We start from the raw sequence: 11712 nt of genomic DNA, 5'->3' as shown, positions 1-11712 counted from the left end.
ATGAGATCACGGCTAGTGTGACATCACCACACTCAAGTACAAACAGATAACAGTCACAGCTGACTGTCCACAGTGCGTGGACCTGCAAGAAGACCACACTTTTCTCGGGCCATTATCTCCGTAACCGTTCAACTTTGGACATAGGTGTTTTGGGTTATATCGGCATACTTTAACATAAGGAACACCCTCCCGAAGTTTGGTCCATTCCTCCTGGGACACCCTGTATAATTTAGGTCAATCAGTGTCAGTCCTTCCTCATTTTTTAAGTTGATTATTTAATGATGGTGTCAGTATCAAGAAGATAGGACAATTAATGAATGTGAAGCGATTGGTAGAATAAAAGTGGTAGGGGAAATCAAAGTACTCAGAGAAAGCCTGCCCCAGTGCCACTTTTGTCTCCCACAAATCCCACATGACCTGCAATCAAACCTGGGCTGCCACAGTGGGAAGCTAGCAACTAATTGCCTGAGCTATGGCACTGCCCCTTCCTATTTATTTTACACTTTTCTGGTAGACCATTAAAAGTTAGACGAGCAGTGGCCACCATTTGTGTCCAGACAGCATTGGACTTGGCACGCCATGTTTTGGAAAGTCCTTGCCCATACGGCAGGTGTCACTTCTTGGATGGCCTCACTTATGTTTGCTTTTAAAGCCTCTATGGTTCGCGGTTTGTTGGCATAAACTTGCGCTTTCAAATGTCCCCACAAAAAATAATCAGGCGGCATTAGATCAGGCGAGCGCAGTGGCCAAAGTCCCCTGGAAATGATGCAGTCGCCAAAAAAAGACTGGATTTCGGCCATGCTTGCGTGCGAGGTGTGTGCTGTTGCTCCATCCTGCTGGAAATAACCGATGGATAATTCCTCATCGTCCAGTTGATTCACAAAGCAGTGGAAGATATCTAGGTACGCTGCTGTTGTGATTGTCGTGTCGAAGAAGATGGGTCCAATTATGTGCTGCCGGGAAATTCCACACCAAACACCAATCTTCTTGGAATGAAGGGGTTCTTTGTGTATTGCATTGGGATTCTCGCTTGCCCAAATGCGACAATTTTGTGAATTAACGTATCCGGAAAGATGGAACCACGCCTCGTCCGAAAACCAAGTGTAGTCCAGAATGTCCGGATTATCCTGGACAAGGGTCTGTAACCATTGACAATATGCCACTCTCTTCGCACTTTTTCCCGGATACATTAATTCGCAAAACTGTCGCATTTGGGCAAGCGAGAATCCCAATGCGATACACAAAGAACCCCTTCATTCCAAGAAGATTGGTGTTTGGTGTGGAATTTCCCGGCAGCGCATAATTTGACCCATCTTCTTCGACATGACAATCACAACAGCAGTGTACCTAGATATCTTCCACTGCTTTGTGAATCAACTGGACGATGAGGAATTATCTATCAGTTATTTCCAGCAGGATGGAGCAACAGCACACACCTCGCACACAAGCATGGCCAAAATCCAGTATTTTTTTGGCGACTGCGTCATTTCCAGGGGACTTTGGCCACCGTGCTCGCCCGATCTAACGCCACCTGATTATTTTTGTGGGGACATTTGAAAGCGCAAGTTTACGCCAACAAACCGCGAACCATAGAGGCTTTAAAAGCAAACATAAGTGAGGTCATCCAAGAAGTGACACCTGACGTATGGGCAAGGACTTTCCAAAACATGGCACGCCGAGTCCAATGCTGTCTGGACGCAAATGATGGCCATTTCCAGCACTTGTTATGATGTCACCAGACTCCACATGAACTGAGGTAAGCCATTCCAAATTTCGTTGCAATATCTTTATTAGTATCCGAGTTATTAACAAAATGCCGGGTTCCACCTCGAGTGAAACACCCGTTATATCCATACAAATTCTACTAGAAATTGCATCACAAAATTACTGTATATACTCACATAATTTATGCACCCTTACTTTTAGACAAGAAATTTCAGATGGGGGTGAACATTAAATACTATATACTTGCATCCAACTTTTTTAGCCACATATGGTTGGTTAAATACATATGGATTTAAATAATTAATCATTTAATTTGCATCTTTTCATATAGCCTGACTTCTGATTTCTATGGTTGTGTGTGATCAAGTGACTATTGATGATCAGATTTATGGGACTCTTTGATATAGTGTGTGATGCAAGCGCACTAGTGTCCACAGTCACATCTTCACTGTCCTTGCTTGGTAGCTGGTTCCAATGGCAAACAGTTCCCTTCCTCCAGCTACCTGCTTCAAACAGCAACAGCTCACAATGACTGAACCACAGAAGTCCTCTAACTCACTAACCAATTCATCTTGCTCATAACATTTTGGCACAGACTGCACAGAAAACAGCTTTCCTCTGTTGCTGTTTATGGGCCATTGCTTAGTTGTTTATTTCATGGTTGTTGCCTAGCAACAGGTCTACATGCCACAATATGTTATCAGTTTGGACATATCATTATTTCTGAAAGTGCTGACAAGCACTTATGCTTGAGCAACTAACAAAATATGGACACATACAAAATTATACTCTGGAAAGAAGTAGTCACATATTTTGCATGCCATAACTTTCACACAATTTTTTGCTAAAAAGTGTGTACATAAATAAAGTAAATACATGTACAGTATGTTGGACATGTTCTGGAAGTTCACCGTATTCCTGTCTACAGCTGGTCGGCTGTCATACTAACCCATATTTTCTTTTTATTATGAAACTAGAATGCTTACCTCTACAGCAGTGGGGCTGTGAATGAATTTACTAAGTTAAAAAAGTCTCCATTAATGTAATTGATTTTTCAGTTACTGACAGTGATCTAACCTGGTGCACACAGTTTCCGGAGTTTGGTGTAGCTGAGCTGTACATCTCTTGGGGTTGGGAAGTCTTTGCTCAAGTCATGCAGCACTGGCTGTTTTAGGTGAGGATGCGACTTCCTCACATTCTCCAACATCACATTTTCTTTTACTCTGTAATGTTAAATCCCAAAATAATTATGTACAAAATAAAATCTTGGAAATTTTCTGGTTTTAAGAGTACTTCAAGGCTGTTTTTTTTTATTGCGAGTGGGGTGGGACTAAGTCTCTTGTACTGCGGCCACTTCTGGCCTATTGTACCAGCCCCAGATGATAGGTGAGGGTGATTGTGGAATGAAGATTGGCAGGGGAAATGGAAGTACTGAGATAAAACCTGCCCCAGTGCCACTTTGTCCACCACAAATCCCACTTGACCAAACCTGGGATTGAACTCGAGCCGCCGTGGTGGGAAGCCAGCAACTAACCGCTTGAGCTATGGCGCGGCCATATTTTTTATTAAATCTTGCTACCAGTTCAAGGCTAAAGCAGATCCTGTTCCTTGCCGAAGGCACCAAGTTTAATTATAATGTACTGCTGATCTTTCAGAGATTTTTATTGTCTTAGTCATCAAAATAAAGCAACTACAGTACACTCTCAATTACCCATTTTGTGGTTTAGCTATACAACTTTTTGACCCCCACAGTACTGGTTAGCTTCACATGATGTAAGTGTTAACGACTGCATCTGTGTAAGTAGTATGTATCAGTGATAGTTTATAAGGACTGAAAATCTTCACATCTTTTCAATGTGTTTCAACTTTCTGTTTTATTTTATTTCTTTTCATGCCAGTCTACAGCCACTGAACAAGGGTTCCTTTCTTCTGCTGTATACATATTATCATGTGTTAGTGACCAGATGCGGGGGTTTGGATTGATAATGCTGTTTGTTCACTAGCTGTTGCTTCATAATGGCTTCTAACTGTCAGAGGAGCCTGCTGAGAAGACACTAATATTTACAGTTAATGCTGTAGAAACCTCAAACCTAACTTACAAGGTACATTTCTCTGTGTCACTTTCCATCTGCTGCCAATTGGCGGAGCAGTTCCTGATACTTCAGTGATCATGCACTCAGGCGGAAGATTTTGTGGCTCCCTCATAAAGTCCGAACAACAGATAATGCTTAAGCTTTCTTCACAGACCTGTCTACAAAATTATTTTGTATATAAATACTGTCACGTGTTGGGTAGGTCACGCAACAAATAACTTCACACCGTATTGAATATAGCAAATTTATTGCACACTCGCTCTCACACACAATTTACAATCTCACAATTATGGCAGTATCACAAATATTTCTCCTGTTTCCATTCACTCCAGTGAATGCTAGACTGATCCACACTGTGTCACTCCTGATCACACGCTCTGCTCACATACTGCTCAACCAGCTTTTTATACCATCCCCTGTTACGTCACAGTGGGAAGTGCTGTTATGTCACCGCGGGGAGGGGGGGGCAGAGTGTTGACTGGCCTGTTACCGTAGTAGCGACAGCGCTCCAATGCTGTTACGTCACCACTGGCGGGGTAAGGGGTGTCCTGCATATCGCAAATACGTCACACTGCTCCCTCCTTAAGGCTGTTTGTCCCAAATAGCCTAACGGTGCATCCCCGTTCCTTTTATTTGAAGGCTGCTTTTGCAACGTCTTCTTTTTGTCTGGCTACTCCGCTTGCAGTGACTATTCTCCGGCCGTTACATCCGCTCCCTTCTTAACTCTTTGACTGGCCCAAAGGGTATTTAAATCCCACCCGTCCTGGCAGGCCCTTTAAGCCTTAAGTCGCTAAAATGCATGTGTTTACTTTTTTCTAAATAACTTCAACAAAAATTGGTTTTTAAACACGAAATTCTCAGGAACTAATAAAAAGACAATGTTTTATGCAAGAAATGTCTTTCCATACCTTTGTAGTAGTTTTTCTTCGTGTGATAAACATTGAAACATGAAAGTCTGCAGAGAGCCACACCACAGCCTGCACACATGACACTTGTTTCTTTTCTAATCTTGTGCTTAGCACACACGCAACACTTTCTCATGGCACCATTCTTCTTATTGTTACTGGGAGGAACATGGACCATTTTGTGAACTTTCAAGCCACCCTCTAGACGATTTTCTGGGTCTTTCACTGGTGGTCTTCTCAAGGTCGCGGGCGGAGGCGTGACTGCACTCGAGTCTGACGCAATAGATTCGTCATCCACTTCATTCCTTGACTGTTCTCCCTCTCCACACTGTTTGTTTGGTTCTGTCATTTTTTCTACACAGTCGAATATAAAATCTTTGAATTTGTAATTTCTCTTCTTGTATTTTTCGTTTGTTGTGTTCTTTTTGAATAGAATGAAACTATTCAACGCTGCCATTTGCAACAAGAAAAACACCAGTTTCTTTGTCCACTTTACAGTTTTGCAGGAACAAGTGTAATAATGGAGCATTTGATGAGCCCTGTCAACCCCTCTCATATGTTTATTGTAGTCCCCAATTACCTCGGGTCTGCATATTTTTTCTCCTTTGCGATTCATTTTTGCAGATTCCACGATTTTTGCAGTGTGAAGAGTGGACATAAGTTTGACGTCTCTTTTATCTCTCCACACCTGTATGAGAACCTGCCCCTTCCTAGAAAACACAGATTCCCCTTTTTTCAAATTTTTTATGTCATCCTTTAGTTCTTTAGGGGCTCCTCTGTCCATTCTGAAGGTTCCACACACACAGGTATTTCTCTGTAATAATGTCTCACACAATTCTACACTATTGTAATAGTTATCCTGGTAGAGATGATACCCTTTATCTTGAAGCTGTGGCCCCAAAAGATCGACAACTAATTCCTTTATAGGTCTTGATTTTCCGCAATAAATTTCAAAATTCCAAATATATCCACTTGTCGATTCACAAACAAGATAAGCCTTTATACTGTACTTATCAGGTTTATCAGGCATATATACTCGGAAGATAAGACGTCCTTTCCAAGCGATCATTCCTTCATCTATTGCAATTTCCTTTTCAGGGATATATGTGTTTCTAAATTTCCCCACTGAGTCTATAATTGGCCTAACTTTACACAGGTGATCTTCACAGTCACCTGGTCGTGCATCGTTGTCAGCAAAATGAAGAAATTTTGAAATCTGTTTCAACCGCCGCAAAGACATCTTTTGTCCATACCATGGAGTGTGAAATAGGGGCCTAGTAGACCAGTATTCTTCAATTTCAGGGCGTTTGTCGATTCCTGTCATGAACACAATTCTTAAGTATGTCCAGTTTTCATCTGGTGTGACATATTTGTAATTGTGTTCTTGAGAGTGAGGAGCTAACTCATGTATGTTGAAGTGCTGGTAAGCATAGAGATTGGTTTCAGTTGTGATGTGATTTACTAAGTTGTCATCCAGAAAAATTTTAATCCATGAAAAGGGGTGCATTTTATGTGTTATATCAATTTTGATCCCGGAACTACTAGTAAATAGAACTATTGTTGGTACAATGTCTCCGTACGTCCATGAGATGGGCGTGTCAGGCACCGCACTCGTGGTAGGTAACTGTTCATGATTACTGTTTTGTGGATCATTGTCTATCACTGTATTATTGTCACTATCAACTTCATCTAATTCAGGAATCATTATTTCATCGCCACTATCATCATCAGCACAAATCTCGTTCACAACATTTTCCAGCTGGTCTGTAGGAACATTCCGACACTTGCTGTGAGAAGCCATGGTGAAACTGAATGAATGGGAAATATTTTCTGACCTTTTCCTTCTCGGAGGGTTCTGACACTAATATAGACCCCCACAAAGTTAACAAGGGTTCTTTACAACCATGCACAAAAACTATCATATATATATGTCTTTGGGTGATGAGTGCCAAGAGAGCAAATAAGGGATGAGTTTATCAAAGTGCTAAAACACGCCAACGCCAGGGAACGGCTGGCATCATCCGGGCGTTAAAACGCGCCCGCGCCAGTCAAAGAGTTAAGATTGTTCATCCCGAACAGTTCCATGATCCAGCATTTGTCGATCCGTTATATCACTTTCATCTCCCCTCATTCACTCTGGGGAGGCCGGTCTTTCTACATTACTGGTTCTTCCTCTGCTTATAGTCTCTTTTCCATTTCGGAGGGGGTCAACCCCTCCACAGTGTCCAGTTTTTGATGTTCTGTAATCCACTGGAAATCTCTACTGCTTGTTGCCTCATATCCAGCCCTAGGGTCTTCCTGAGAGTTCAGCTGGATGTTCTCTCATTCCCAGGATGCAGCCGCCGTCTTGTGTGTTCATCCTTCACTCCAATGCTGCCCTCCGGTTCCACCTGAAGTCTCCACCCTCTGAGGGCTCCTCTTGCAATGTTGTTCCAAGTTTGGTTGTTCCCGATGATGTGTCCCTTGCGCCGTGCCACTCCTGCGTGGCGGGTCATCCTTCTGGGAGTGGTGACATATTTCTTGTGGCACCCATCCTGATTTTGGGTCCGTTCTTTCTTGAAGGCCTCTCTCCTACGTCGTGCCACTGTTGCACAGCAGAACACCTTCCTGCGGGCGGCAGCCAACTTCCTCCAGGATCCACAAATTCTTCGGGTCAGTTCCTTTGGCTCCTCGCATCACTCTGCAGCTTGCCTCTTGCCCCAAAGCGGCTTCTTCCATTCTTTGACCGGTTTCACAACAGCATCTTCACCAGGGATTTCGCCTTGTTGTGCCACCTCAGGTTTCATGTCCACTGAGGCTGGCTTTTCTTTTACTAGACGTTCCTCCATCTCTTGGCAGGCCATTGTCTCTATGTCCATTTCAGGTTTGCTTTCAGCTATTATCTCCTTGTGCTTGGCGTCCATCCTTCTTCACATGGCTTCCATCCTTGCTTTGACAGCTCTTGTTTCTACTCAGGCGGCTTCCGTCCTTGCTTGGGTAGCTTTTCTTTCTGTGGCCATCTCTTCTCACCAGGCTTTCGAGTTGGTGTAAATTTTGCCTCAATTATTGCCTGCATTTCTTGCTTCTCCCCCCCCCCTTTTTTTTTGTTGCAGGATAACACTCGATGTACAACAGTTCGTTCTAATTTGTGGCGTGTTTAAGTTTGTAAACCAATTCTGACACCAAATTGTCATGTGTTCGGTAGGTCACGGGACAAATAACTTCACGTCATATTGAATATAGCGAATTTATTGAACACTCGCTCTCACAATTACACAATTTACAGTCTCACATTTACTGTCATCGGCAGTATCACAAATACTTCGTCTGTCTCCATTCACTCCGGTCAATGCTAGACTGCAACTGCACTTGGCGACTTCATGATTCACACTGCGTCACTCCTGATCACACACACTCTGCTCACATACTGCTCAGCCGGCTTTGTATACTGTTCCCTGTTGCCTCGTATTACAGCGGTGTCCCCTGTTACATCACTGTGGGGGAGGGGGGCAGAGTGTTTACTGGCCTGTTACCATAGCAGCGACAGCGCTCTGATGCTGTTACGTCACCGCTGGTGGGGGAGGGGGTGTCCTGCATATCGCAAATACGTCACAATATCAACATAGCCCACTGAGCACTCATTTTTGCCTTGAAGACAGACAGTAATGAGCTCTAGAATACCAGAAGTATGGCCTAGTTCTATATGGTGCCTCACCCAAAACAACATCCATATCTGCAAAGTGATTCTTATGGTGACTGTTTCAGTATTTCCTCAAGACCAATTTATCATTTAAACAAGTTCTAAATACTCACCTCTCAGTAATAGTGGGATCAATATCTGCCATGCGTACAAGGGCTGCTCCTTGTGACGTTCCCCAGCACCAAACAGGGGGCCTACATCCTCGAAAATGCCTTGCTGCATCACCGAGCTGCCAGTCCAATAGTGCTTGTGGCACTACCAACCACTGAGGTAAACTGGAAATACAAAGATCATTTTTAGATATTCTGCATCATATGTGGAAAATAACAGGGAGATGCACATCTGTCCAGATGTTAGAATTCCAAAAGTACTTGCTGGATTTGGATGCAATGCCATGAAGTTTGGTAGAGAGGTTCCTCTAAAATGTTGGTACCTACCTACCTACCAAACTGTATGACATCCCAGAAAACAGTAATCTTAATATTCATCACCATGAGAACATAAAAACCTGTTGAGAAGTTTGAATTCCTAAATTACTTGATGGATTTGGATGAGACACCTTCCAATTTGGTAGACAGTTCCTCCAAAATATTGCTACCTAGCCACCAAACTACATGATGTCTCATCCAAGAAGACAAGATACCAAGAGACTCAAATCTTATAATCTGTATATAATCTGGTGTGAAAAGTTCATCAAAAATTTTAGGTAAATCCAATTTTGATTGTTTCCTTACTTTTTCAGATATTTATAAAGGAGTTGACATGGCTCCAGATGCAGTAACAAAATTAAATCTGCTTGTAGCATTTCTTAGTGAAAGGTTTGTCAGTATGGGGTGGATTTAACTGTATGAGCATTTGAAAAATGCTCGCTCACAATAAAGGAAAGCAATTTAGAAGCTGAAATGAATTCAAAGATGTGACCACTCAGTGTGCTTCTAAACTGGGCCAAATTGCTGCAAACCCTGTTTTTGGCATGGATGGTTTCATTTTACAATAACTTGTGATACATAAGAGTGAAGGAAGAATAAAAGCAAAATTTAAAGGCCAAGATGAGTGTAAAGAAAGTTCCTGCCACTGATTTCCAAATCATTTTCACCTTGTGGAAAGCTGAAAATTTTGATTCACTGCTGATAGCCTCCAACCCTGGCAACCAGTTCTTGACAGCTCTCGTTCCCAGTCAGCCAGGCCCCGGAAGGAACATACTTCTCGCTGGAAATTATAGTATGGTTCTCTGAAACAGAAGGGTAATTATTATTTTTATTATACTGCACAAGAGTACAGTATAGCAATATCACCAATCATAGAATTCCTTGTACTGTGCATATTTAACTTGTATCATTTAGGAACAGACAATTGAATTCTCCCCTACTATGAGTGCTAGCAGCTAGAATTTAACTCTAGGGTGATGGTATTTGTATGGCAAAAATGTGATTTAAGGCCTGTTGGGCCATGCACCTGTGTTGTCACAATAGCGTGACCTAGGCCGAAGAGTCAAGCATAATATAGAGAAACCTCATTTAAAAATTCTGCAAACTATCAAAAATAAGGGAAACACTCGTCATTCCTGGTCTTCATTAAGATTTTAGTGTTTGATCTTTTTAAAATCCATTCCTGATAAACATATAAAAAACTAATGCTTTACTTTTTCCTTCTAGTATCATCTCGATTTAGTTGGGATGACGGGTCAAAAAGTCTCCAGTCTCTTCTTTATTACCACAGCCTTTCCTTGTTGTGTCTTTCTATTTTGTCTTCGGTACCTGGCTGAACTGTGTTGTTCCATATCATCACACATCATCTTTAAAATTTTAATTCTAATACCCTTGGTATTCTTGTTCTAGTCATTCTTCTTACATGGTAAAACAATGGGGTTCATTTCTCTTCTAACCTATTGATGAAGCACCTCAGAAAGAAGGACAGATTTAAGGCAACACATATCCATCTAAAAGTAAGAATTCATAATCTACCCCCCAAGAAAGTAAACTATATCCGTTAAGAAAGTTTATGAAAACTATCTGTTCATTCTGGAAACTGACAAAGTCCATAAATGCATTTGTCCAAGAAAATGCTCACACATCAACCTGTAGAGAGTAAAGACAATTTCTATTACTGTCAACAACAGACCTGTAATCATAGGCAAACAGTAGGCTGTGTCTCCTTGGAAAAGCGTGGTGTAGCAGTGCATTGGTTATGGTCTTTCCATGCCCTACAGGTGAGAACTTGAAGCTGAATGACAGCACCTTCATGTTCTGAAATGAACAAATTGAAAATGTGCAGAGTGTAAAGGGTTTGTGATGACAGTATGTTATTAAACTGGCCTATATGTCTGTCCTCTCATTTCAGTTATAGACACCAATATTGTGGAGAGAGGATTAATATCCAGGATTAGGTGAAAGTAGAAAACCTAATCATTTGTGCTCATTAAATGAAGTGATCTGTACCTCAGGCCACAGCAGTCCAAGGCATGTTACCATTGACAGTTTGTCTCGGTATGAAGCCATTTTGGTGTAAGGACATTACTGTTAGTCTTTGTTATCTTCTTCATATATACTTATGTACATTATACATGGTATGTATGAATTTACTTTTATAGATCCTGAAGGTTCATTGCTGTAATTCAAAACAGGCTTTCACTAAACCCCATCCTAGTCAAATTAATTCAATCCACATCCTCACATCCTATTTCTTTAAGACTTGCACATCAATATTATCTTCATCTATGCATATATCTCTATCAGGTCTAAGGGCCGCTGCACACGAACGGCATCAAGACATGAGAGAAAAGACACAGTCTTGCTTCATTCGTGATTCAGACTCAAGTCCACACACCAAAGTAGCACGTGTCTGCATCTTACCACATCTTCTCTAGTTGATGACATGACGTCATGCTCTTCACTCATGTCGATAATGTACACTGGTGCTGTTCCTTGAGTACTGATGTCTGAGTCACGACGCACAGAAACAGAACCTGCCAAGTCTCGCTGCACGTGTCTGCAGCATGAAGCTGATGTCAGTATCATGACTCAGACTGGTGTGCGGTGGTTTTCATAATCTCATTTCTTTCAACTGTGCTCCTTTCTTTGCAACATGTCTTCACTGTTACATGTCTTAACGCATGCCGGTGTGTGGCTTACCTAAGGCATGCACTGTCTTTGCTCACTCGGAAGCTGGGATTGTGAGTTCAGATCGTTTGTGTACAGGTAGAGGCCTTGCAATGAGCTGATCACCCACCCAAAGAGTCCTACCGAATGCCTAAGATCTAGTAAACCAAAGTTAAATGGAGATTTTCATGGAGGAAGGCCAAAGCCAAAAT

At 42.0% G+C, this 11712-nt stretch overlaps 2 protein-coding genes across 3 annotated transcripts in view; one reads left to right on the top strand and one right to left on the bottom strand.

Annotated features, from left to right (window-relative positions):
• The window catches only part of LOC111864413 (m7GpppN-mRNA hydrolase), a 60983-nt gene that overhangs the window by 10064 nt on the left and 39207 nt on the right, over positions 1–11712 (top strand). The window lies entirely within an intron of this gene.
• Positions 1–11712, bottom strand: part of LOC111864417 (myotubularin-related protein 10-B) — a 30780-nt gene that overhangs the window by 12649 nt on the left and 6419 nt on the right. Inside the window, exons 5-8 of the mRNA XM_023851651.2 lie at positions 10524–10648; positions 9499–9633; positions 8516–8677; positions 2803–2948 (exon numbers count right to left, since the gene is read on the bottom strand). Of these exons, the coding sequence (XP_023707419.1) occupies positions 2803–2948; positions 8516–8677; positions 9499–9633; positions 10524–10648 (568 nt within the window). The remainder of the gene's footprint in view (positions 1–2802; positions 2949–8515; positions 8678–9498; positions 9634–10523; positions 10649–11712) is intronic.

The sequence above is a fragment of the Cryptotermes secundus genome, unplaced genomic scaffold (assembly GCF_002891405.2).
Source record: "Cryptotermes secundus unplaced genomic scaffold, Csec_1.0 scaffold511, whole genome shotgun sequence".
Lineage (NCBI taxonomy): Eukaryota > Metazoa > Arthropoda > Insecta > Blattodea > Kalotermitidae > Cryptotermes > Cryptotermes secundus.
Note: the sequence above shows the minus strand (reverse complement) of the source record. Positions and strands in the feature narration are given on the sequence as shown.